The 27862-nt window shown below is 40.4% G+C and overlaps 1 protein-coding gene across 1 annotated transcript; it reads right to left on the bottom strand.

Moving 5' to 3' along the window:
* Positions 1 to 10409: 10409 nt before the first annotated feature.
* On the bottom strand, positions 10410 to 11518 carry LOC142628940 (uncharacterized). The gene is made up of 3 exons (XM_075802961.1): positions 11391 to 11518; positions 10707 to 11148; positions 10410 to 10583 (listed from the first exon to the last, which is right to left on the bottom strand). The coding sequence occupies exons 1-3, from the start codon at positions 11516 to 11518 to the stop codon at positions 10410 to 10412; spliced, it is 744 nt and encodes a 247-aa protein (XP_075659076.1).
* Positions 11519 to 27862: the final 16344 nt, after the last annotated feature.

The raw sequence follows: 27862 nt of genomic DNA on the forward strand, positions 1-27862 counted from the left end.
GGATGCCTCCCAAGGAAAGCTGGGTCCTAACTAGGAAGGATCATACAGGATCATTTCATGGCATAGGAAGGGAACGTACTACTTAGAGACGCTAGACGGAAGAAAGCTAAGCCATCCATGGAACACAGAGCACTTGAAAAAATATTACCAGTAGACAAAGGGCAAAGACAACAGCAACATTTACATCCTCATTTCCAGTTTATTTTTTAGATAATCATAATTTCTACTTACTAAAGCCAAAGTTTTTTATTTTCTATGAACAATATAGTCTACCAGTCCGTTATAATAAAAGGAGTTTTATTCAGAACGTATGAAATGTATTTTGCTCAAAATCTACTAAGTCCATACAGTGGACGGATCATCCAAAAAGGATGAAAACGTGTTAAGTCCACATAGTGGACGGATCATCCAAAATGGATGAAAATTTATCAAGTCCACATAATGGACAGATCTTTGTTAAGTCTTTGCTGCTTACTGCTTGATGAAGGCTCTTCTTTTGGCAGCGTCCATTTTTGCAAAGAAAAGACGGATGTGCAGCATTAGAAAAGAATGAGTAAAAGAAACTGAAAGCATTTAATGACGGGCTTACGTTTGCGAACTCTATTATCGTAATGATGGGCGGCTGAAGTTGGTTCGGGGCCTTCACAATACTAGTGGAGTGTGTCGAGGGTGACTAATTTTGCCCACGTCCTCTCTTCGAGCTTCGTCTTATTAAAAATCCTCTCTAAGAAGCTCCATTTGCTTCCGTTTGGACGGAACAGATGAACCTGTCCCCTTAACTTGTTGACCAGCCTCCTGTTTCTTCTTTGCTGCTTACTGCTTGATGAAGGCTCTTCTTTTGGTAGCGTCCATTTCTGCAAAAAAAAGACGGATGTGCAGCATTAGAAAAGAATGAGTAAAAGAAACTGAAAGCATTTAATGATGGGCTTATGTTTGCGAACTCTATTATCGCAACGATGGGCGGCTGAAGTTGGTTCGGGGCCTTCACAATACTAGTGGAGTGTGTCGAGGGTGACTAATTTTTCCCACGTCCTCTCTTCGAGCTTCGTCTTATTAAAAATCCTCTCTAAGAAGCTCCACTGCTCCAAAGTAACTTGCAGACGGTCTCGAGCTGCAAAAGAAGACGTTTAGGGTAACTTACAAAAAATAAAGGGTGTAAACACACGGGAACTAAAAGAAATTGCATACCTGACGGAGGCATTATGCCCCATGTTGTGTCGACGGGCATATATGTGCTATCTCCTAGACGACACATCCACTCGTCCCTTTCCATGAAAAAATACCTACTCTTCCAGTCCCTATTAGAGTCGGGTGTATCATGAACGAGCCTCAACAACGGGCTCCTAGCTACGAAACTATACATACCCTTTGACTTTATGATCTCAGTGGGACGGTAACAGTGGAAAAACTCTTCCATCGTCAGCCTTCATGCACCGTCTGACATGGCCCCGTACAAGATCTCCACACCTATGAAAACCCTCCAGGCGTTTGGAGAGATTTGTGTGACGGATAGACCAAGATACTGAAGGAGTCGACGGTGGAGAGAGCTTAGAGGAAATCTGAGCCCTGCCTTTAGCGTTTGCTCATAAATCCCAACACCGTCAACACCCATGTAGTAACATTTCTCGGACTTATGGGGGAGACGGAGACGGACGTGTCAGGAATTTGGTACTTGGCCCTAATTGTTTTGAAATGAGATTCTTTGACCGTGGACCTAAAATCATTGACCGTCCACAGGGGTAGCATGATGAACTCCCTAAGGCCGTTAGGACCAATTACAGATTAAACAGGGGGATCGACGCCGTCTAGGCCATCACTTGAAGCCTCCTCTGAACTATCCGACTCCAAACCTTCGTCATCTAAGGAAGGAGAAGTAGCGGACAGATTCCTTTCTTCACTTGAAGTGTCAGGGTCTTTTTGACCTGACGGGAATCCTTCATCGTAGCCCGCCCCGTCGCAGACAAACGAATGATTACTTGACGCACTAGACATTACCTACATATGACGGTAAAACCTAAAAAACTGACGGATTTACAGAAAGTGCATGGAAAAAAAAAAGTTCAGAGAAGTACATACCGGATTGAAATCAAGCAATATAAGATGACGGAGAGATTAGCAGGACAGTACAAGTGCACAAAGTAAACGACAGTGGCGCTTCGATTGCAAAATTTCTGTAAGAAGGTGAGAATGAAGAAAGAAAAGGTAAGCTTTTATAGAGCAAAGGGTGTAGAACACGAAGGGACGCCTCGGTTAGAGTGAATAGCTAATAGATGAAGGCCGTGTGTCCTTTGTCATAAATAATCCTAGCCCATCTGTCTCGATAGGTTGCCATGAGAAAGGAAGACTGCCACTCCATGAGTCCGTCTAGTTCGTAGCGACGGACTCAAGGAGTGAGGGGGCAACTGAAGAGAATAAAATAGGAGACGGATCTCTCTTAGTGAAGCATGACGGTATGGTATTGACGTGTGGATGGTCGACGGGTCAATGTTACAAAGACATGTAGTGGACGGTTGTAACATTTGGCCTCCGTCGGTATTGATTAGGCTTCATGGATTCCTAACCGGAATCAACTTACATCTCGCGATAAGTTTGATATGGCTTTGCTTGATCTCCACACAAACGTAAATAAAGGGAGTTCTTGCGTTACACGTTTGACCATAATCAAAAGACTCCTATAAGGAAAAGAACTCTATAAGGAATGCATAATCGAAGAAGTGTTATCCTAAAAGGAAAGGGTTTCCTGGCCAAGGCATGGATGATAACCCTACATCGATATAAATACCCCAAAACCCTCGTAAATCAAGGTACGTATTATTAACTCAACTCTGGCACTTTAGGGTTGTGAAAAACTCTAACTTGACTTTCGGAGGGTTTTTGGCCGGCACCACACCGGTGCTCTCTGTTAGGTCTATTCTTTTCGTTTTGTAGGTCTTATTTCGATTTAGGAGTACTTGCAGTTTACTGGTGACTTTTTCGGCATCATCAATAAGTCTTCTACCTCTATTCTTCAATCATTCTTCTCGTTTCCCGTTTCCCACTCAAGTTTCCAAATCTAAGAGATTGTAGAACTTTATTTTGCAAAGTTACCTCAAGATACTGGGAAAACTTCTAATTCTTCGAAGACTGGTAAAATAATATAAATAGATTAGCATTTTTATTAGTAGTAGTACCACTACTATGTGTGCATTTGGCTAACTTTTTTGCTAAAAGGGCAAGTTATTATATATATATATATAGACACACACATGTGCAAGTTCATGCAGCTGCCAGCAATATTCGTATGGTTCATTACTCATTTTTCTTGTACAAATAAGTAAACCATGTCTTTGTTTTTAGCTTCGCATGCTTAATTTGATAACTTTATCAAATGCACTGTTCTGAAACAAGGTAAAGAACGAAAAATTCCATCCACAATTAAGAGTAAAGTGTTATTACATATAGCTCAAAATATTTTGCAATATATTAAGAAGATTGACATGTCTTTCGTTATAGTCTTACTGAATATTCATGTCATATTAAATTTTCAAAAATTCTTGCCTTCTTTTTAACTTTCTATTTGGTTTCTTTAAATTTTTGTGCTAGTTATTTTTTGAGTAAGTCTATTACCACAACAATTTTACAATTTTGGTCACAAAAATAATTGACCTATGTGGGTTCCTAATTTCTCCACTCACAAGTCACCACATAACCAAGCTATAGCAAAGTTGTAAAAATGATTGTGGTGCTAGACTTACTCTTATTTTTTTATAATTAAGATGTGCTGTCTTCTTTCTTTCCTTTTCTTTTAACTCAATTTGCTTGATTTGATTGGTTCTAATGCATTGTAATAACATATGTTGGTTGTGATTCCTGTGAATGAAATATTTCATCCACATGTATGATCTTTGAACTTAGCAAATTTAGCAATTTATTATGATGGGAGGCCTTTAGTTATTCTTACTGGATATATATCCCTAACATAAAAGTTTTTCCAAAATTGTTTATCTTCTTTGTGACTATTCTAGTATGAGTGTATATGCTCTCCTTAAATTTCTATGCAAGTTTTTGTTCTATTCAGATGGGTTGTCTTCTCTCATTTTCTTTGGACTCTATATGTTTAATTTCTAGGTTTTAAAGCAAATTTAGTAATTTATTTCTTTGGACTCTATATGTTTAATTTCTAGGTTTTAAAGCAAATTTAGTAATTTATTAAGATGACAGAGATGCCTTTAGTTAGTCTTACCGGATATCCTAAACACAATATTTTTTTTCCCAAAACTCTTATCTTCTTTCTGACTTTTTCCAATTATTAGTGTATATACTCTGCTTAATTAATTTCTATGCAACTTATTGTTCTATTAAGATGTGCTGTCTTCTTTCCTTTTCTTTGGTCTTTATCTGTTTGTGTAGAGAAATTTAGACCCGGGTTGTTGCGAATTAACCAACTTTAGGCCAAGTTAACTTAATTAATCAATTATGCTTTCATGTCTATGGTTATCCAAGCATGCACCAATACCACAAAAATAAACAATGTGGAATATAGAGTATACACGTGATACGGTCACGGAGAAAAAACCCTAAACTAGAAAAACTTTTGCCACCAACAGTCAAGGTTTTAAATTAACAAAGTAAATTTGAAGTGTTTACGCTATAATTAATCCTAATCTGTATTGCTATCTCATGTAGGCAATATTTGTTACAAATCAATCAAAAGAAATTTTAAATATTTGTTTTAGTAGAGTTTGTGCAAAATATTAGGCAACATTTTATTATTATCTTACCAGTTACTTATTATGTTATTCTATCATGTTAGTGATTATAAACGAACTCTATGAACATGTACATAATAATGGGATACACAAAACATTTGAGAAGAAGCTCCTTCCTTTTTATATTATTATTAGTCGTTAATCCGTGTGATGCATGAAAATAGCTACCGAATGAGTTTCAAGAAAAAAAAAACCATTATTTTTTAGTTGAAGCAATAAGCAAAAATGCATGAAATCTAAATAAAAAAAAATGATATTGAAAGAAATAGCACAAAGTTTTATTAGTTGGACAGAAGAAAGTAATGTTTTTTTATTTATTAATTTGTATTGTATATATATATATATATATATATATATATATATATATAAAAGATAGGTTGTAATATATATGCCAAAAAGTGCCTATTGAATGAAAAATGTGTCTATTGACCGGAAGGTATTTATTGGCCGGAAAGGTACCCATTGGCCAGAAAAGTGCATACCAAAAAATGTTTATTGAAAGGTCATAACTCTTCATATTGGATATATAAAAAGTTACCTATTGATCGAAAAAGTGCTTATTGGCCAAAAATGTGTTTATTGGTTGAAAATGTGTATACTAAAAAGTGCCTATTAAAAGGTCATAACCCTTCATATTAGATATACTAAAAGATGCCTATTGACCAACAATGTGTCTATTGAATAAAAATGTACCTGTTGACCAAAAATGTGTCTATTGAAAAATGAAAAGTCACAAATATTCAGTATTTTAAAATATATACGTGGCATTAATTTATGTAGCCATATGGCACAATAAGAAAAGATCAATAAAAAGTCAAATGTTTCAGTTTTATATTGAAAGGTTGTAATATATATACCAAAAGGTGTCTATTGAAATGTTATAACCTTTCAAATTGAACGAAAATGTACCTATTGAACAAAAATGTGTCTATTGAATGATCATAATCCTTTGGGTATAAATAGTTGTCAAATTTATTTGATAACTTCTTCTTATTCATTTTTCTTAAAAACACAAAAAAACCTGTGGATATTATTAAAAATTGCTAATTTTTGTTTGTTTTGCTAAATAGCGAAAAAGTCTAAGAACAGGTACACACTTCTCTTTTTATAATTTATGTTTTCCATTCCCCGTGATCCTGTCCCAATAATCGCAAATATTTCTTCTCATTTTATAAATATATTTTTAGAGATAATTATAACATGCTACTAATCCCGTGGTTCGAGCCCTTTCCTCCCTAAACCCCCCAAGCACTTTATATATGGAGATGTGTCAATTTAGATACAAGGCCTTTGACCTTTTCATTTTATATATACCATAGGCGTATAGGCACATAAACGCCGAAAAATATGGGATCAGAACTTCCCTGATGCATCAATCCAACCTAATCATTTTTCGGAATTTTTTTTATCTTGTCCCACATTTAACGTTTTTACCCATTTCATTATTGAAGTATTTTAAGTTTCTTGCTTATCTCATAAATAAATATATATCATAATAGTAGTAGTTAAATGAATAGTGAAAATGCCATTTTAATTGTTTAGTCTTTTAGATAGGGTGAAACTTTTTTCTTTTTTCTTTTTCAGAATCAGATAGGATGAAGCTAAATTCAAGATAATCTTTTTTTTTTTTTATCATCAATTCAATTAGTGGGTCCCATATATATATATTAAAAAAATACTTAATCTTCTCATTCTGTACCAAAACCCTAGAGCCTCCAACCCTTCATTATATTTTCTGTTCCTTTCATTAAAATATACTAATTTCTTGCATGCTTAGTTGAGAGGGTTGCAAAAATTAATAACTATCCAAAGGAATGGTGAAATTGCACACCAACGGCAGGAAAAATAGGACTGGTACGGTTTGCCAAATGAAAAGTTATAGCTTTATGTGTTTTTTAATTGTAGTCATAAGTAATTTATGTTTCTAAGAAAAATGAAAGAGAAGAAGTTACCAAATGAAGAAATCGTTGAGTATTTTTGTTGCTACCATTGATGTGGCTTGATTCCTAGACATTTTCACTATTTAACCAAAAAAAAAAATACCGACTTACAAATAGCAATTTTAGAGAAATGGAAGAAATTGAAAAGAAGTTACCAAATGAATATAAACCACTATTTATACCCAAAGGATTATAACTCTTCAATAGGCATATTTTCATTCAATAGGTACCTTTTTCGTTTAACATGCACATTTTCAGTCAATAGGCTCCTTTCGTTCAAAAGGCACAACTGTTCGGTGCTTTTTAAATATATACGTGGCATAAATTTATATAGCCACGTGACACAATGAGAAGTGGTCAACAAAAAGTCAAATGTTTCGACTATTAGTTATTATATAGATTTGTGGAACTATATATGATAATTATTTTTAGGGGGAATCACAGATTACCCACCTATAGTTTTTCTCGGATTTAACTTACCTACCCGTGGTTTCATTTTTGACACTTTACTCACCTGTGTTTCACTCCGTTACTATTCTGTAACCCACCTCCCTTTTAGACGTTACTCTAACACATAATTCATCAAAAACAAATGCCAAAACAAATCAAACACTCATCACTCCCAAAACACACTCCCATCCAACATGCTCACCAAGCTAAGATCCTTGATGCTACAATGCAATGTGCTTGAAATAATGGACTGAGAACCATTTGAGTTTTGATCGTGCAAGTAAACCGAGGAAGAATGAGACACAGATTTTGGGTTTAGCTGTTGCAAATCGTATTTTTGATTTTTTTTGCTTGATCTGTCCGTTTTCTCTTGATTGGGTGAGTTCCTAACTTTGTCAGCTTCAAGTTTTAGTTTTCTTTTACTTTCATATGCTCTGTTCATCCGATTCTAGGTAGATCCTTTTAATTTTTGAAACCTAGGGTTTTAATTTTTTTTTCCAAATTGGGTTTTTGCTAGGACAATTTACGTGCAAATCTATGCTAAAAATTTTAACCATGCGACTTGTAACAGATTTTTGCTATGTCTTCATCAACTAGTAATGGCTCTACAACTAGTGGTTTTACTATGCCTTAGATGGTCATTTATGTACCCATGAGATTTTTGCCCTACGAACAAGTCGAAAAGCTGGTAACTATGGAAGAAGATTCCTTGGTTGTAGTCAATTTAATGTAAGAGGCAATTCCATTGTTGTATTTCATTTGAATTGAATGGAATTATTAGTTGTGATTAATTTTAAACTGTGAAATTAATTTTTGTAATTGTAATGATCAGGTTGGTCCCAAATATGGCTTCTTTCAATGGGTGGATAACGAAACTTGTAAGACTAAAACTGCCCCACTTGTCCGTGAAAGGCTAAGTATGCTTGAGAATGAACTGCAGCTTGCAAATCGGAGAGAAATGACAACTAGGGAAATGGAAGAAAGATCTAACCAGAGGGAAAGAGAAGCTCATGAACTTTATGTAGAAGATAGGGAGAAACTTAAGAGGGTTAGAGAGAGTGAGAGATTGTACAAGCTGATACTAGTTTTGTCATGGTTATTTTTCATTTTTGTAATGATGTTGTTGTGTTTTGTCTCAGTGAACAACAATACAAGGGTGAGGACCCTTAATTTTCCATGATGCTTGGGGGGATGTTGAAATGTGGTTGGGTAATTGAATAAATTTTGGTGGTATACCAACCCTATTTAAGCCCTTGATTATTGTATCTATCTCTTGAAATACAAAGTGTTGTTTTTGTGCAAATGTTTTGTAGTTTATTTATTTATTTATTTATTTATTTTTACTTCATTCTGGGATTTGGATTGATATATATTATCACAAAATGTTATGTGGAAATGTTAATAACATGATTTGCTTCTTGCCCATAAATGGATCCATATATATTGCCACAACATATAATAAAATATATTGATTTTGGTTCTATGCTACACCTGCCCACAAATGGAACATGTTTTACACATACACATGATTTGTTGTGTCAATACATAGACTTGTGTAAATCCACCAAAAGCACAAGCCAAGCAAAACACATACTCGTGTAAATCCACCAAAAGCAAAGACAAGTACAAGACAACAAAATATTTTATCCTGTCTCAATGCACATTAATAAAATCTAGATAATGTCATAATCTGCCAAAAGTAAAGACAATCATTGTGACTTTATGTCACATGCAGACAGATTTACAACCAAAACCTAACTACTAGTCCACCACACATCAGACATACACATCTTCCAACCAAAATTTCCAATATTGTTTTTGACACTTGACCAATTTAAATATTAGTTACATTAAGTGTTGGAACTATAACAAAATAAGTGGTTGAGAAAAACATTTTCCATCTTCATTTACTGCTTTTGGTGCCATTGCCAGCCTTCTTGCCCTTTCCACTAAGTGGTTGAATCTTTGTTGTCCTTGATACACCAAACTTTCTACCTTTAAACCCCATAGCAACACCACCACCACTTCCTTGACTTGGTACACCACTAGTGCTCACAGATGAACTTGTTGGCTACATAACCAAAATCCAACAATTAGCAAGATGGTCTAACAATATCAAGTAAGAGGAAAAAAAGAAACAAAATACAAGAAAGTAGAGGTGCCTGAGATGGTAAAGAATCTCATGTCTCTCTAGGGGTACGGAAGCTTGGTTGTGAGGATAAAGAGAACCGGTTGGCCATAGATGCAGTTGGACATTGAGTTGCTGCCTCAGATCTATTGTTTGGTGCAAGTTGAGATGCAGTTTGACCAAAAGGTCTGTATGCAGGCTGAGATCTAGTACTTGGTGGTTGAGATGCAATTTGAAGTGTTGTAGTCTGCTTTGTTGTTGTTAACTTACTACCTTGTGCCTACAAATAGGGTTGTACATACACATGAAATATTGAGGAAATGACTACAGTTCAAAGCATGAAAATACTTACAGGTTTTGATTTGGCAAGTTTGTCTCTTCTCTGCCATGGAGTTTCACCAGTGATGCTTGCCTTACACCCTCTTGCATTATGTCCTTCTTTATGGCACTTTTCACACTTAACTGTCTTGTTCATCTTAAAAACTCTATAAAGGTTCCTTGGCTCTTCAAGATCTCTTTTTCTTTGCTTTGGTGGTCTGCCAGGTGGTTTATACACATGAGGAGCAACAAGAGCAGGTTGGTTAGTCTCAAGCCACTTAGACTGGCCAGGCATTGGCTGTATTATCTCTTTATAAGTTTCAACAAATGTCTCTCTCAAGTAACAAGGATGCACATAGTCCTCCACATTCTCTAGATTCTTAACAATAGCAGAGATCCCATGTTTGCAAGGAAGTCCTGTCAAATTCCAAATCCTACAACTGCATGTTTTTCTAATCAAGTCAACCACATGTCTCTCACAACCATTATCAACCTCATACATGAACTTGCTTGATGAAGTAGCATAGAAAGGTATAGATTCATGTTTTAACTTCTCTAATTTGTCTTGAATATTAGGACACACCTTTCCAGTGTATTTCTCTATACCTTTCATCTTTTTGTATAGTTTGGTAGTGAGCCTAACTTTGATCCACTCCAACATTGCTAAAATTGGCTTATCCCTAGCTTCTAAGATCATGGAATTAAAAGACTCACTCAAGTTATTAGCTAAATAGTCACACAAAGCTCTACTACTAAAATGAGACTTAGACCATTGTGTAGAGTTGATGTCAACAAGATACTCCCATGCCTTGACATCCAAATCCTTCAATTCCTGCATTCTTGTCTCAAACTCCCTGATTGTTGTGGCTTCAGCACATCTCCACGTGCATCCTTCAACTCCAAGCCCATATGGTCCACTTTAAAATTATTATAGATATGCTTCACACAATATCTATGCTCACAAGTTGGGAACAACATCTCAATTGCAAGTATAAAACCCTAATTCATATACAAAACAGATTAAGTAAATATGTTAGTTAAACATGTTGAAATGAACTCATGCATGTATTATTCAACTTTAAATATGTGGGTTAAATATGTTACTACAATTCTAGGTCATACCTTTTGTCTATTAGTGATAAAGACTAGATTAAGTTGCTTTGGATTCCCAATGCCATCTGAAAACTGCTGCAGAAACCACACCCACGAATCTTTGTTCTCTTGCTTAACAACAACAAATGTAACTGGGAAAATGTTATCATTTCCATCTCTATCTGTGGCAAAAATTATTTGCCCCCCAAATATCCCTTTCAAGTGGCACCCATCTAAACCAATGATTGGTCTACAATCTCCCAAAAAACCAACTTTTTGTGCATTATACCTAATATACATTCTCTTAAATTTGGGTTGTGCATTTTCATCTTCCATTTCAGTTTGCAAAATAACCCTACTTCCTTTATCATTCAATCTTATCATCTCTGCATAATCCCTAAGCTTCCCATATTGTAGCTGTTCATCCCTAGTAATCAAATTAGTAGCTTTCCTTTTTGTTCTATACACCTGACTGTAACTTATGTCAGCTTTAAGTTTTTACTTCACATGATGTTGAACACCAGCCACTTTCCAATTGGAATTTTTGTCAAAATCCTACACAAACTTCTTTGCAATATAACTTGCAGTCACTTGGCTGTGTTTGAAGGATCTAGGGTAGGTGCACTCCGGATTGAATGTTTTTATTTGGAATGTCAACTCCCCATATAGTTGAGATGTATAACACCTCCATCCACATTCATTCATGCAATAAACATCTTCTTCTTCTCATTCAACTTGAACTTGATATCGATTGGCTTCTTTATAGCATATTCCCTCAAGGCCTCCTTAAATACATTAGAGTTTGGAAACTTCATTCCCTTCTTTAACACTGGTTTTCTCATGTCAGTTTGGACATTAAACTCAGGTTATTTTGCAATAGTTTATTCTGGCTAATCATCATCAGACCCTACTAAACTTTCTATGTCATCTTCAATAGGTGGGTCAATCCATTCACCCTCTTCCATAAACCCATTCTCTCTTGAATTAGACCTAATTGCTAATTCCTTGTCATTGTCAACTATAGTAGGCCTATGTGGGGCTGCATTGACATTATCTCCCTCAGAGGGCCTATGTAGGGTTACTGCACTGCCATTAAGTCTATCATGTGTAGATGGCCCACCATCTAAATTTTCAAATACATCATCATCAAAATCTGGTCCCTCAAACCCTTCTTCCAACCAATCAAGCTCTAGACAGGCTTATCCACCACCTCCTTCAGCATCCACATTACCTCCCTCACGCACATCATCATCATTCTGACCCATCTCATGCACATCATCACCATTCTGACTCACCTCATGCACATCATCATCATTCTAACCCACCTCATGCATATCATCACCATTCGACCCCCTACTTCCTTATTAGCAAATGGTTCCTCAACTGCAAACGGCTCTTCACCACCATCGACATATAATGTTATCTAATCTGTAGGCCATGTAAAATGAATCTCACACATATAAACTACATCATCATCCCCATTTATAACCCTTAACCCTTGCTCCAATTACCTCTAGGAATAAGATAATGAAATCTACTTGTACTATTTACCCCCAAATCACCACAAATATCTTGTATTTCAAAAAAACTAAGCTTATCGAGGTCAACCTCATCAATAAAAGAAATACTACCTCCTAAATATACCAAATCTGGGTTCCACACAAACTAGCCACCATGATGAATCTCAAAATTGAATGTCAAGTCAGCCATCTACATATAAAATACAACACAATAAAGTATGAGATGGGCTTGCATGTGGAAATGTATAATCTACTATAGATTATTGCTTTATTAGGCAGTCAAATTTCTCTTTCAGTTCCCTTACTACATACCAGCAAATGAGATGGGCTTGCATGTGGAAAAGTCCTAGAGATGAATGTAATTAATTAATCTGAAGAAAGACTAAAGCAAGAAAGAGAGAGCTCAAAAAGAAAACCCAGAAAGGGTACTGCCGGTGATGGGTCATGCCACCCCTCAACATACGACCTTACTGTCGTGCATGCAAGCCACTCCACCGACCCATCCCTTGTCCTCGTCCTCTGCCGACCCATTCGTCTCTTCACAGACTCACACCAAGCCAAAGGAACTAGGGAGAGAGCTACCAAAGGTCAAAGAGAGAGAGAGAGAGAGGCCAGTCACCTGAACTCGAGATCGACTCCACCACCATCTAGGCCGTGCCTCTCACCGCCAATCAAGCAAAGCTCGACTCCATCACTGATTTTCCCTCTTACTCTCTTCCTACCTCTGCCACCCATGTCACCAATCTACCCTTTTTCTCTATACCCATGTCAAGCAAGCCACCGCAAGTCGAGCGACCCACTATGACCCAATCACCTCCGCCGCGTGATCTTGCTTCTGCCATGCAATCTACCTCTTTTTTCCTCAAACTATCTCTCCCTCTCTTCCTTCCTCTCTCAATTTTACTAGAATTGATGAACGTTTTTGTTTGGTTTTGTTTATTTATGTTTATATATTGAGAAATGATATTATATATTTGTTTGGTAACTGAGAAAACGTGAGCAACTAGTAGAAAATGTGTTTTCTATAGCATTTTCAAGAACACAACCCAACACTTAAAAATATTTTTCAAAGCATTTTTTAAAAGGCCACTAAACACCTAAAAATATTTTCTTTTCCAAAAAATATTTTCACTTAAAAATATTTTACACTTGAAAAACGTTTTACATAGAGCCAAACGCAGCCTTAGTAACACTTGCATTTCCTTAATACCTCTTTTTTCTTTTTTGATAATCTCGTTTATACCTCTTTAAGAAGCTAGGATCACAAACAAAAGCAGAAATCAAGAATTGAACCATACTTTAATTGTGGAAAGATGGACACATTTGGCTAACTGGAATTGGTTTTTAGACAAAGGGAAAATTATATTTTATTATCCTAAACTATACACCAGATTACACTTTGCATCCTAAATTATTCGAATGCACACTTTACACTTTAAACTATAACTTTTGTTACACTTTTCACTCTAACATTAGTTTTACTGTTAAGTTAAACAAAAATTAAAAGCACATGACTTGCATATGATTTTTTCTTAGGTGACACACTGATTAAATGCAAAAACACCCTTTCACAAACAATTAAAAACAAAAGCTTTTTTATTTTTATTTTTTCCAAGTAAAGCTCTCTTTCTTTCCCCAAATCAAAACTCTACAATCCTAAATCCCCAAATCAAAAATATCTTCATCTCCACCACCACTCCACCATCGGCCAACACCTCTCCACCATTGGCCACCACCAATAGTTTTCAAGAGAAAGACCACAACAACAGTGTTTTTCCTGGTAGGTTCTACCATAGTTACTTTTTTCAAACTAAAAACTAACGAGGATTTGGGGTGCCAAAAAGGTGGTGGAATTAGTTGAGAGAAATGGGGAATTAGATATGGTTTATAAGAATGGTTTATCAATTATAATAATTGTGATATGAATTGTGAGAAGTGAGAACCAAACACAGTCTAAGATTTACCCTTTGAATCCGAAGTTGGATTAGCATTTCTTGCACTAGGATGACTTGGTTAATTATTGAAAGCACAAGTGGAACTAACTTCTAGATAGCGTGATTTACAGAATTTGCTATAGTTGTTAGGGTTAGTTTTAATCTGGGCTGGCTTTAGATTATAAATAAAGAGAGAGCTTTGCTTGTATGCACGACAGAGAGATAGCTGGAAAACATAAAAAGAAATAAGCTTTTGTTTTTTTGTTTTTACAAGATAGAATTTCTATTTTAGCCTAATCTAAGTGTATATGTGTGTGAAGCCCCGTTCTAGAGACTTGAACTCTGGCCCTTGCGGAGTGACCACCGATGGTAATAAGCTTTTGTTTTTAACTGTTAGTGAAAGAGTGTTTTTGTATTTAATCAGTATGCTACCTGTTGAGGTCTAAAAAAAATCATGCTAAAAGGCCCAAACAAATGGCACATCCGGCCAACCCATGGGAAGCAAAAGAATTGAGGAAAGAAAATCGGGCTTACAAATGAAAGAAGGATGATGGGCCTAGGGCCCTGGATTCGTGAAGAGGCAAGACTTATAGCCCATAAAACAAAGGGAAAAAGAAGTAAGCCCGATCAAAAAAAAACCAAAGAAAGACAAAAAAAAAAAAAAAAAAAAAGGGAGCTAGGTTAGAACGCCAAAAGCTACCTGGGATCTCTGGGTGTGCAGTACGAATAAAGGGAGATTAAGACAGCTCAAAGAGGGATCAAAAGGCACCAAGAACAAGAAACATATGAGCCCTTCTCGAAGCACCCAGCGATGCAGCACAAAGCCTGAGGACTTGGAAAGCAACGACTCAGGAGCAAGAAGCTGGTGCCTTGGGGAACCCAGAAAAAGAGATCCACGAAAGGAAATGGCTGGGGAAACCTTCAGATTGGTAGAAGAAGACTCTACTTACTGGGAAAAATGACAAAAGGGGAGGGGCGGCTAAAATGAGGTAAGCCCGAAAAGAGAAGACAGAGAAAGAAAGGATTAGAGAAAGAGCAAAGTTAAAGGTTCGGCTCCCAAAAGGGCACCTCAGAACAGAAGGTCAGCAAGACACTTTTGAAGAAAAAAACACCAAAAGAAGAGAACTATAGAAAATAAGGAAATGATCAGTTGATAGAAGGGCTGAGACAAACAGGGGGCTCTAGTACCTAGGGAGCCAAGAGGGAAGAATTAATGGTACCCCAGAACCCTAATGTGATACTATAAAAGGAAGAAGCAGCCAACGTTGAAAAGAAGGGGGGGATTGAGCAAGAAAGAAATCGTATAGAATCATCAAGAAAAAGCTCTGTAAAACTCAAAGAAAACAGGGAAATATCTCCCGGTATCCCAGAAACAGCCACTATAGCACATGCTTGGATTCAAAAGGATTCAAATTTTGCAAATCTTAGAGGCCTAATGGGCCATCTAAGTCTGTAATTTTTGAGCTTATTTGAACCTTGTATTAAGTCTTAGTGAGCTCATTGTAGTCAACAACTAAGAAAACTAATGAAATATTTCCTACTGATTTGAGGATCCCGAGCAATCATTTTGTGTTTTCTTTATTACGTTTATCTGTATTTGATGTTTTTCTTGTTGGTCAATACATATATTCTCGTTTGCTAGTGTATGTGTATTACAGGAGTTTTGCCCTGTGCATCACTTGGTCTGTAAACGGCCCATTTAGTCGTGGTAGACTAAGCCCAGTCCCTTCAAACTACAACTAGAGGGTTTGGGGTCCTTGTTTAAAGCTTGGGCCTAGATACTGTTCAAAAAAGGACTCTCACATTTTGGCGACTCCACTAGGGACTGGGAAAAGGGGAGCGAAGAAACAGTCCCTTCGTAGAGCATGACTCCAAGAGCAAGGAATAGCAAAGGTACCAATGTACCACCCGCAGCATTTGAACCCATAGGAGAAAATGAGGTGGCCTCCAGACAAAGGAACAAGGTGCCTCTGGTAGAATAGGGGGTTGTATCAGGACAAAGGCACGCAGGACAGGAGCCAGACCCCATGACTCGGATGACAGAAATGCTGAAGGATTTGCACAAGAAATTCGCCTCCTCAAAGAGGGCAGGACACAAGAAATCAGGGATAATGTTCCCCTTGTGGTCAACCAGGACAGAGCCCAACCAGAAGGAGGATCAATAGTAAGATGGGGAGCCAACCCCCAATACCTGACGCTGGCAGATGTTAGTGCCCTGTTGGAGCAGGAAAGGGAAAAGCTCTTAAAGATTCCCAAGTAATTTTCCCGGGATCCCCCATTCCCACTAGAGCTCCTCGGCAAGCCATATCCCAAAGGATATGAACCCTCGAAGTTCCATCCTTTTGATGGAAGGAGTGGAAGCGCTATGGAACACGTGAGCAAGTTTGTACATACTATGGGCCCTTATGTAGGAGACAGAGAGCTGTGCCTAAGGGAGTTTGCTAAGTCCCTAGTAAACAGAGCATACACGTGGTACACCAAGCTAAAGCTTGGGTCCATTAGAACCTGGGACGAAATGATGGAGAGGTTTTGCGCGAAGTATTACCCAGGTAAAGACAAGATCACCTTCTAAAGCCTCCAAATGGTGCGGCAAAGGCCAGGGGAAAACCCTGTCCAGTTCATCAAAAGATTTAAAGATGTGTCTCTAGACTGCTATGGAGACCATGAAGAAAAAAAGCTCATAGAGAACTGTATATTCAACATGCTCTTTTATTACAGACTCAATCTCGAAAATCTATGCATAACTCAGTTTGCCGACCTGCTACAGAGAACTAGAAGAACAGCGCAAACTATGAGAATGAAGAGGGTGCTAGTACCCCAGGCCATGACAGCATCAGTTGGAGAGAAAAGGAAGAAGCCTGACGGGAAAATATTTGAGGAACCACCGGTAATCCCATGTACCACGGAAGAATTGAACCAGGTCTTAGATAAGTGGATTCGAGATGGGGTGGTCAGGTCATTTACTGTGTCCAGGCCACCAACTGAAAAAGAGAGGAAGAACCCCTTGTTTTGCAGAATTCATAACTATGTCAAGCACTTCACCAAAGACTGTTGGTCAAGCCCTCCGTAACTAGAATTTTTACAAGAATCTAAGAGAGGGAACCCTAGAACTCACTCAAAAGGAGCCAAAGGTGCAAAGGAACTCTCTACCCAACCACAAAGGAAAAGGGGTGGTGGCTGTGGTGATTCATGAGAACCCAGCAGAAACAGAAGAACCTGAAGGATCCTTCCACCCAAGCACAGTCAGGACTTTCCAGAAGAACCCTAAGTTCAAATCGCTGTTCAATTAGCTAGGATTTGGACTAGAAGCAAGGAGGGTGGTCACAGAGCCCCTCATAAGCATAGCAGCAGATTCAGGAATGGAATGTTTCACAACAAAGTCTCATGCCAGTCGAGCTTACCTAGAGACAACCAACGCATTAACCTTCACTAATGAGGATATGGAGGTTGAGCACCCAGACCATCGCAGATCTCTTTACCTAATGGTCACTATAAATGGTGTCCAGGTCAGAAGGGCATTGGTGGACACAGGGGCGTCACTTAACCTCATTGCCCTAAGTACCTTGGAAACCGTCGACCTAACAGGTAGAAGGATCCTAGGGGTCCCCATGGAGATAACAGGATTTGGAGGCTCGGCAGAATCAACTGAAGGGTATGTGCAACTGGCTATAAGGGTAGGACCCATAGTGGCCCTAACAAGATTCTATGTGATTAATTTGGAAGTGTCCTACCATGTACTGTTGGGACGCCCTTGGCTCCACAAGCATCGCCACATTCCCTCCACCTACCATCAATGTGTTAAGGGGAGATTGAATGGGAAGCCTGTAAGGATCCCTGTAAATAATAATCCTTTCAGCCAAGGGGAGGTGAACTTTGTAGAAACCATGTTCTATGATGAGTTTGAGCTAGATGACGAGAGTCCCGCGCCAGGGACCCCAAGAGCACTTGTCCTAGAAGAAGAGGAAGGAGGTAGTACCCATGATCTAAGAAACCTTTTAGAGAGAAAAAGGCAAACGAGGGAGCCCAGCTCCTCAGGATCCCAGAAGTGTGTTATAGTGAGAGAACCCAGGGGAAGGGTGGTTTATCATTGGTGAAGATGCGCAGGGCCTGAATGCACTATGCAGGAGGGTCCCAGACCACCAGCTTTTAAGGTCGCCTAAAAAGAAATCCCCAAGGAACCAGTTCAGGAGGCCTAAATTCAGCCTGAAGAAGAGCTAATAGAAATAAACTTGGGAGCTGAACTGGGATCCCAGAAGCCTGTCTTCATTAGTAGTCAGCTAACAACGCAAGAAAAGGAGCAATTAGTGGCCCTACTCCAGAGGTACATGGATGTGTTCACATGGACCTATGATGAGATGCTCGGTCTAGATCCAGAATTGGTGGTCCATTCTCTTAATGTGGATTCGGGGGTTAAGCCAGTGGTCTAGCCAACAAGGGTCTTTCACACTGATGTAGAAGCTCAAATAACCCAAGAAGTCAAGAAACTGCTGGCAGCTAGATTCACCAAGCCCATCCAACATCCCAAGTGGCTTTCCAACATAGTACCTGTGAAGAAAAAGAATGGCCAAATTCGTTGCTGTGTGGACTTCCGCAACCTAAATAAGGCATGCCCAAAAGATGAGTTCCCTCTGCCTAATATTGATCTCCTTATGGACTCAGCCGTGGGGAGCTCTATGTTCTCATTTATGGATGGGTATAGTGGGTACAACCAAATCCGCATGGCTGCCAAGGATGTAGAAAAGACAGCATTTAGAACCCCAATTGGGAATTTTTACTACATTGTGATACCCTTTGGCCTCAAAAATGCAGGGGCCATATACCAGCGAACCATGACGGCCATATTCCATGACATGATGCACAAGGAAATGGAAGACTATGTGGATGATATTGTGGTGAAGTAAAAAACTAGGATAGGACACCTCCAGGTACTTGAACAAGTTTTTGAAAGATGCAGGAAATACAAGCTACGCATGAACCCCATGAAGTGCGCCTTTGGGGTGTCTGCTGGGAAATTCCTTGGGTTCCTAGTACACCACAAAGGCATAAGCGTGGATCCAGTGAAAGCCATGGCCATTGCCACAATGAAGAGGCCTACAACTATAAAGGAGCTCAAAAGCTTCTTGGGGAGGGTCTCCTACATCAGAAGGTTTGTGCTAGGATTAGCTTCAGTCACAAGTGGTTTATCCAAACTGTTGAAAAAGGGGACTGAGTTCACCTGGGGAGCTGAGCAACAGGAAGCCTTCTGGGGGATCCAACAGATCATGAACTGCCTTCCCACCCTCCAAGCACTAGTACGTGGGTGGCCCCTGTTGTTGTACTTAGCATCAAACTCCCAAGCGATAGGAGCCCTACTAGTGCAAGAACGTGATGACGGGAATGAGAAACCCATTTACTACATGAGCAGGATACTTAAAGATGCTGAAACCAGGTACCCCAGGATAGAGAAGGCCTGCCTAGTGGTTATCTACGCGTCCCAAAGGCTAAAACAGTATTTCTCGGCCCATCAGATCCTTTTGGTGACTAAGTCCCACCCCATAAAGGCACTCCTCCATCAGCCCCTCTTGATAGGAAGGATAGCATAATGGTTGGTTTTGCTCTCTCAGTACGACATAGGCATTAGGACCCCCAAAGCTGTCAAAAGCCAAGCCATAGCAGACCTGCTAGCCCAGTTCCCCAAGAGTGAGGAATGTTCACTAAGTGAAGAGATCCTCGAGGAGGTGGCAGTAATAGAACTCCCAGGGAAGAAGTGGACGATAAGGTTTGATGGGTCAGCAACGACAACCTCAAATGGACTAGGAATTGTATTAAGTTGTGAAGATGGAGACACCCTACCCCTATCTTTCAAACTAGGGTTTTCCTGCTCAAATAACGCCACTGAATATGAGGCGTATCTGACTGGGCCGACCATAGCACTCGCCATAGGAGTGAGGCACATGAGGGTTTTAGGAGATTCCAATCTTTTAGTCTCTCAGGTGAAGGGCAATTTTGCATTAAGGGAACAAAGTTTGGCAGCCTACAGGACTTGGGCGCAAAGGCTAAAGTAGGAATTTCAAACCTTCACCATCGAGTACACCTAGAGGAGTGAAAACAGGTTCGCCAATGCACTGGCCACCTTGGGATCCCAAATGTCTATTAAAGGATAGAAAACCTTGATAAGGGTAAGCAAGCGAGAACACTCCATCATAGAAGTCCTCCGAAGGATGTTCTCCGAGGAACTGGAGTAGCAAGATTGGAGAGATGAGGTTAAAGAGAAAATAAAAGGGTCAGGACATGAGGGGAGCATCAAAGAGCTAAAAGACTACACTATAATAAAAGGGGAACTATACAAGAGACTGCCTGAAGGGATCCTATCCAGGTGCATCAATGAAAAGGAAGGAAGGGTGAGATTAGAAGAACTACACAGCCAAACCTGTGGGGTTGCAGAAAAGATTAGTCTATACAGAAGAATGCAACCTATGGGGTACTACTGGCCAAATATGAACAAGGAAGCAGCAACCATATAGGAGAAGTGTCAAGGATGCCTACCCTCGATGGACAAGGAAGAGAGTTATGCCCTGTTCATTACAGAAGATTGGAGGACTCCATTCATGGAATATTGGCTCAGTGAATCCTACCAATTGACAAGACATTAGCCCATCGAGTCAAGAAACTTGTAGTCAGATATTTTTTGCAGAATGAGATTTTATTCAAGAAGGGGTACAGTGGGGACCCCTTGAGATGCTTGAGACCAAAGAAAGCTAGAGAAGTAATCAAAGAAGTCCATTCCGGTGATTATGGGAGTCACCCAGGAAAAATAAGACTTTACAAGCAGTTGCTTCTATTGGGGTACTATTGACCAATAATGAAAAGGGACTCCGAGGAGATAGTCAAGACCTATCATGCCTGCCAAATACTCGGAGACACAATTCATACTCACCCAAATGTACTGCAGGACATGACGACACCATGGCCTTTCCACACTTGGGGGCTTGATCTCATAGGGCCTATAAACCCTCCCTCTAATGGCAACATATGGATCTTGGCAGCCACCAAGTATTTTACAAAATGGGCAGAAGCTATCCCTTTGAAAAAAACCACTGGAGCAGCCGTGGCAAACTTCATTCGAGAACACATTATTACAAGGTTCAGGATCCCAAGAGACTGATTAGTGACAATGGGATCTCGTTCATAAATAAGGACATGAAGAGCCTGACTGAGGTATACTGCATCAAGCATGGAAGGTCTACACCATACTACCCATAGGGAAATGGTCAGGCTGAGGCCACCAATAGGGTGATATTGAAAACCCTTAAAAAAATGAAGCATTAGTATGGGGGAAAATGGAGTGACCACTTGACAGATGTGCTTTGGGCATGTAGGAGCTCCGTAAAAATAGCCACAAGGTTCTCACCATTCTCCCTAGTCTATGGGATAGAAGCCATCAGTCCCATGGAGTTAGTTGTCCCTAAACCAAGGGTAGTACTTGAAGAAAATCAGGGGGACACCGAGGACACAAGCAATGAAAAGAGATTGGCAGATCAGGAAAGGGTATAGGAAGAAAGGGAACTAGCTAGGAGGAGAAGCCAGAGGTACCAGCAAAGGATGACTAGGGCGTATGCACAGGCAGTATGCCCAAGGGCTTTCACTGAAGGGCAGTTGGTACTGAGGACAGTAGAATATGTAAGGAGAAACCTCCCGGGACCTTCCAAATTTTCCCCAAAGTGGGAAGGACCCTACATCATTAGAGAAGCCCATGATAGTGGGTATTACTACCTCACAAAGGAAGATGGGACAATCCTGATAGAGTCTATAAATGGGAAATGGTTGAAACCGTACTATGCGTAGGAAAACAAAACTCTCAGTATGCCGGGACCTTTTTTCCTTTTCTCCAATCCACCAAGTATTTTCATCTTTCCTTCTACTTTGTCATGAATTTTGTTTAAGTAGCATTATCCAGGAACCCATGGTAAAAAAAAAAAAAAAACAAACACTCTGGGTTTCTTACTGTTTTAACAATTATCCTATGTTCTTCAAGATTGGCAACTACGTTTTGATTCAATTAAGCCTTTTTTATTTCCTTTAAATTATGGTCAAAATAAATACTGCAAAAATCCAAACATAGGTAGACTTGAGGAGGATACTTGGACTGATGCAAAAACTCTGGCATACAATTCAGGACCCACATCACAATTAGTCTAAAAGTACATGGCCTAGGACCACGAGTACAAAAAAAAAAGAGATACATATATATAATAAGTACCCAGGATACCTAGCCCAGCATTTGGCAAAAGAAAACCTGCCCGATTCATGATTTGGGACTTCCCCGGGGGGGGGGGGGGGCAAAGGACTCGATGTACCCAATTCAGCACCTGAGCAATAAAAGTAATCACCAGGGTACCTGGTCCAGCCCCTACGGTAAAACTCACAAGGACCATGGCTCAGGACTTGATCCATATATACAAAAAAAAAAAAGACAGCAAAACAATATACAAAAAAAAAGATCCATATGATGTTAAGAAGCACAAGCAGTCCTGAACAAAAAGACAATGCAAATGTAGATCCATATTACAGAAAATGGAAGAAAAACCAGAAATAGTGTCTAAGAAAGATAAAGCATATACAGCCTAAATCGTTCTTAAAAAAGGGGGGGGGGAATATATCTAAACTAGCTGAACAGAGGAAGGAGCTAAGGAAGCAGGCCAGTCAGTAGAGAAACGTCTGGAGAAATGGTAGGAACAGCCGAAGGAGGCAGAACCCTTTGCCTTTTGGCCTTCAAGTCCTGCAAGACCTTATTGGCACGAGCTAGAGCCTCCTCGGTGATAGTAATCTCAGCATCTATACTCCTGGAAGCCCGCCTCTGGGATAATATTTGGGCAAGTAAGCGCAGATGCTTCAGCAAGAAGGACATATTGAACTTCGCCTCTAAAAGATCCTACACCACTCCCCTCCATTCCAAAAGTTTATCTTTAGATAAGGAGTCAAGGGAGGAATTTCTTAGAAAGATCAGCACAGCACACAGCAACTCCATCAGTATGTTACCCAGAAATATGCCTCCCCTAAAGCCACTGGTAAAGTCTTCATGGACTTAGAGCAACCCCTCTAGCAATGGCAGACCCTCCGCAGGCACGGAGAAACGCAAGAAGTTGCCATAGGAAGGCTTAAAGTGATGAAAATGGCTCGCAGGAAGGTTTTTAAACTCCAGAAGATCAAAATGGGCCAAGAAGGCAGAGAGCCCCGGGTCAAGGTTTGAGGCAACAGCTTCTGAAGCTTCCCCCATCAATACATCTCCACTTATGGGTGCTAGAGAACCTTTAATCTGCTAGATAGTTTAAGGGGTCTCTGCCTGAGAGACAACAATCTGAGCAGATCCTGCAGCCGCCTCAGGAACCATGAATTAAGGGTCTCCAGCACTTGTGTCAACACTTGCGAGAACGGGCATAATTCAACAAGGAGAGTGGAGCCAAGAAGAAAAGGGGCATAAAAGAAAAAGAAAAAAAAAAAAAAAAGAAAGAGAAGGAAGAGCACCTATGTCAGTCTTCTGTGGTGGAACTTCCTCCTTTTGTTCCTCCGATTTCTTGGAAGACTTTGTGAAAGAACATGAGGCACGTCGAAGAAATGGTGAGGAAACCTTAGCAAAAAGGCTAAAAGAAGGAAAGGATACTGGGGGCTTCGCCATAGGAGGAAGAGGCAAGGGAAGAGCACAAATGGAGAAAGGAGCACAATAAAGGGAGATCAACACGTACCTTCAAAACCTTCTAATTCCAAAGAAGGAGCAGCCTCAGGGGCAGATCGAGCACTGGTTTGACCTAACAAAGAAAAGAGAAGAAGGGAAGCCTAAAAAATATATATATGCGAGGACAAGGTTAAGCGTTTAATGAAAAGAAGAGTGGGGCTTACCTGTTTGAACGGATGGAGACGCGCCTCCCGAGGGTTCTTTACTCAACGTAGGATCAGGCAACACAGTTTTGGCAGGACTAGAAGTCTGCATAGGCTGGGGGTCTTAGGAAGCAAGGGGATAAGGGACTTCAGGATCCCGAGTAGCCAGAGGAGCAGCAAATGGGGGAGATTGGACATCCTGCATTAGCTGCCCAGTCTCTTTAGTTACACCACCACTAGGGGCCTCCTCTTCCACGCCTAGAAAACCAGCAGAAGAAGCAGTAACCACCACTTCTTCCAAAGTCCTACCTGCCACGGGAGGGGACACTTCCACCTACAAAATATAGGTATAAGTGTACAGTACAAGAAAAAAAGGAAGAGGAAAAAGGGCATGAAGAGGGACATACCACGTCATTACCAGATGATTGACTCCTGTCTTTCTTGGGGTCTGACTTGTGTTTGGACTGCAAAGAAGAAAATGGTCACACATCAGAGAAAGAAAGGCACTACAACAACAATGACAAACCATCATAAAAAAAAAAAAAAGAGAAGAAGGAAAGAGGCCTTGCCCTTCTCTCTCTCTCTCTACAGAACCTCCAGTGGTCTTTTGTTTACTACGGGTACGCCCAGAGGGTCCCAGAGGAGATTGGGGTACGAGATCAAAAGATCCCAAAGAACCTTGAGCTGAAGAACTCACAGGAACCTGAGAGAGAGAGGACTCTACCTTAGTCGTTACTCGAGACTTGGGGGCTAAAGAACGCCCAACTTCTTTTCCCACTGCAAGGGAACTCACTCTCTCGGGTTTCTCAAAAACTACCAACTACTTCTGGGACCTCGTAGTCTTTCTTTTCTTGGTGTCAGAGTCAATCCCAACACTTCCCACACCTTCTTCAAGTTCAGCTTGCTTGACCTTCTCCTGCTTAATCTTTTTCTCTTTACCCTTACCTATGGGAGTAGCAGCCCCAATTGCCTCCACTGCCCTTTTTTTAATCGGCACTCCAGAGGAAGCACCAACAATGAGGTTACACCCTGGCCACTCTTCCAGAAAATCTTGAGCATAGCACACCCAACCACCCCTGGAAGCATGCCACTCCGTGATCCTTGTCTTGCTACTTATGGCAGCAGACACAATACCAGCAATAGGGAGGGACAAGCGCCTGTTGGATGTTGGAGGAGAAAGAATAGCAGGGTTAGGAACTCTCCCAATTCTGCTAGAACCCACATAGTCAACAAAGGACTCTTGTACTCTTCGCCAATACCCAGCAAAACCATTAGAGGCAAATACTCCCCTCTGAGAGTTGGGCACCACAAACTGAGGACTCCTATGTGACCAATAGGAGAAGGCCTGAGGTCTCAGGAATGGGTCCAGAGAAGGGAGGGAATGTACTACATCCTTAAACACTGGAGGGATATCCTGATCAAAGCCAAACTGCTGGAGTACCTGGTGTGCTGAGTAATGAGAATACCTAGGGCCACTTGAGAAGGGCACTAGAAGCCATGAAGGATTAACACAACCCAAGTAAGCTAGATTGCTCTCATCACCAGGACGTAAGTCAAAGGTATTCCTTGGAGAATTAAGAAAGGAAGCTAATATAGAGTCACAAGCAAACTCGTGGCTATACTCCCGGGGAGATCGCCACTTTAAGTGCCCTGCCTGATCAAATAACTCGACCAGATTGAGACCACCACCTTTCAAACTAGCCCAACGAAAGATAATGGGGTGGCTATCAGTAGAACTACCTCACAGACCTTTAACTACATCAGGGGATCCCGCGAACTTGTCTTTTACAAATTTTAAATTCCTACACTTTGCTAAAGTAACCGAAGAACGGTCCCACATAAATACCTAAAGGATGGCACAGTGGAGGGACGAGGTGATCACGTAGCAAGAGTCACCTTCAACTTCATCTCTGTGAAGTAGATCCAGTTGAGTGTAAACATGGCCCAAAAACATAGGGGCTAGAGGATACTAAGCACCCCGGGCCATCTTGATTGCCACAGGGAAGAAAACAAATTTAACCCCATACCCAGGGAACTCACTAAACAGGAATTTGCTGAGCTAGAGTGCCAAGAACCCAGCTAGCCTAATCTCCTTGTCTTTCTCCCGCGAAAGATTCATAACCCATCTGCCCATTCTAGCCGGCTTCCCGCCAGGAGAAGCACCACGCCCACCAAAATGGGCATATAACCCATCTTCCACCTTAAGATCCTCGTTAGAAAGATTGATGGTAAAAGGATTCTCGTTCCCAAACATTGGAAGGAGGAAGTTGTTGACCACGTCCTCCAAGGTGATCGTAAACTCACCAACAGAAAAGCAAAAGGTATGAAGGGAAGGGCACCAACGGCGTACCAAGTGCCTGAGACCCTTAGCGTCTCTGAAACCTTCGAGATTCCTGGAAATTACCACTAACTTCAGGATCCCGGCGCACTCTAGACAACCCACGAACTCCCCATCAGAGAGTTCTTTGTCCACCCAAATGGGCCAACCAGAGATTCTCCCAGGAACGAAATCAAAGAAAATAGGGACCGCCTCCCGAGATCCCTGCCTAATCTGGAGATCTAAAATCTCTCTTGGGTTTGGCACCTGAGCGGAACTGGCAAAACCGACCTCGCCAAAGAACACACAAACATGAGAAGAGGGAGGCGCCTCACCAAGGGGCACCCTAGGAAAGAACAAGTTGGGAGTGTACAAAGGGTCCCATAAAGGGAAGGCGGGACGCTCTGTAACTCCCTGTGATTCATCTTGCGCAGAGCTAGAGGAACCCTCGCCTTCAGAAGGGCTGGGAGTACGTTCCCTCCTTTTTTGTGATGAAGAGGAAGCCATTGGAACGGCGGGCATGCTGGAAATAGAGAAATCGAAGAATGGAGAACACAAGGATAAAAAAAAAGGGAGAGAAAAGGCAGGAAGGCAAATTAACTGAGAGAAAAAAGATAGGCTTGAGAATGAAAAACTCTGAAAAAATATATATATATATATATATGTGTGTGTGTGTGTGTGTGTGTGTGTGTGTGTGTGTGTGTGTGTGTGTGTGTGTGTGTGTGTGTGTGAAGTAATCGTAATAATGGCACTAAAAGTAGTTAGGGAAGACAATGTATGGAAAGACGCGCTAGTTGCTAAATTTAATTTCAAGAAGAAAGTTATTAGCAGTTATTAATGGGAGTTACAGGGAACAAGAAAAGTGGAGGGAGGAAGTTTTTTTTTCTGTTCCCACTTCTTTTTGTTAACTGCCATGTCCCGTATAAAAAGGAAAGAAGGTACAACGTGCAAATAAGACCAAGATACTCAAAGTCAACAGTAAGTTAGGACACTGAAAGAAGAAAGAAGGGAACTTGAGGACGGTCAAAGTAACAAAGAGGGAAGTTCTACGAAAACTGAAACTCTACATTACTCACACGTGGGCCGCAGGCAACCCACAAGCTCGAGGGGCTAAATGTTGAGGTCTAAAAAAATCATGCTAAAAGGCCCAAACAAATGGCACATCGGGCCAACCCATGGGAATCAAAAGAATTGAGGAAAGGAAATCGGGCTTACAAATGAAAGAAGGATGATGGGCCTAGGGCCCTGGATCCATGAAGAGGCAAGACTTATAGCCCATAAAACAAAGGGAAAAAGAAGTCAGCCCAATAAAAAAAAAAAAAAGAAACCAAAGAAAGACCAAAAAAATAAGGGAGCTAGGCTAGGAAGCCAGAAGCTGCTTGGGATCCCTGGGTGTGCAGCATGGATAAAGGGAGATTAAGACAGCTCAAAGAGGGATTAAAAGGCACCAGGAACGAGAAACAGATGAGCCCTTCTCGATGCACCCAGTGATGCAGCACAAAGCCTGAGGACTTGGAAAGCAACGACTCAGGAGCAAGAAGCCAATGCCTCGAGGAACCC

The sequence above is a fragment of the Castanea sativa genome, chromosome 1 (assembly GCF_040712315.1).
Source record: "Castanea sativa cultivar Marrone di Chiusa Pesio chromosome 1, ASM4071231v1".
In the NCBI taxonomy this organism is placed as follows: Eukaryota; Viridiplantae; Streptophyta; class Magnoliopsida; order Fagales; family Fagaceae; genus Castanea; species Castanea sativa.

Excerpts from the sequence above, each read along its gene's own strand:
- LOC142628940 (XM_075802961.1), bottom strand. The coding sequence starts at position 11,518 with ATGAGAAAACCAGTGTTAAAGAAGGGAATGAAGTTTCCAAACTCTAAT. Across the intron at positions 11,149-11,390 it reads TTGAATGAGAAGAAGAAGAT|TCAGGTGTATAGAACAAAAA; the intron begins GTTTATTGCATG and ends CATAAGTTACAG. Across the intron at positions 10,584-10,706 it reads TTATCACTAATAGACAAAAG|GGTTTTATACTTGCAATTGA; the intron begins GTATGACCTAGA and ends TATATGAATTAG.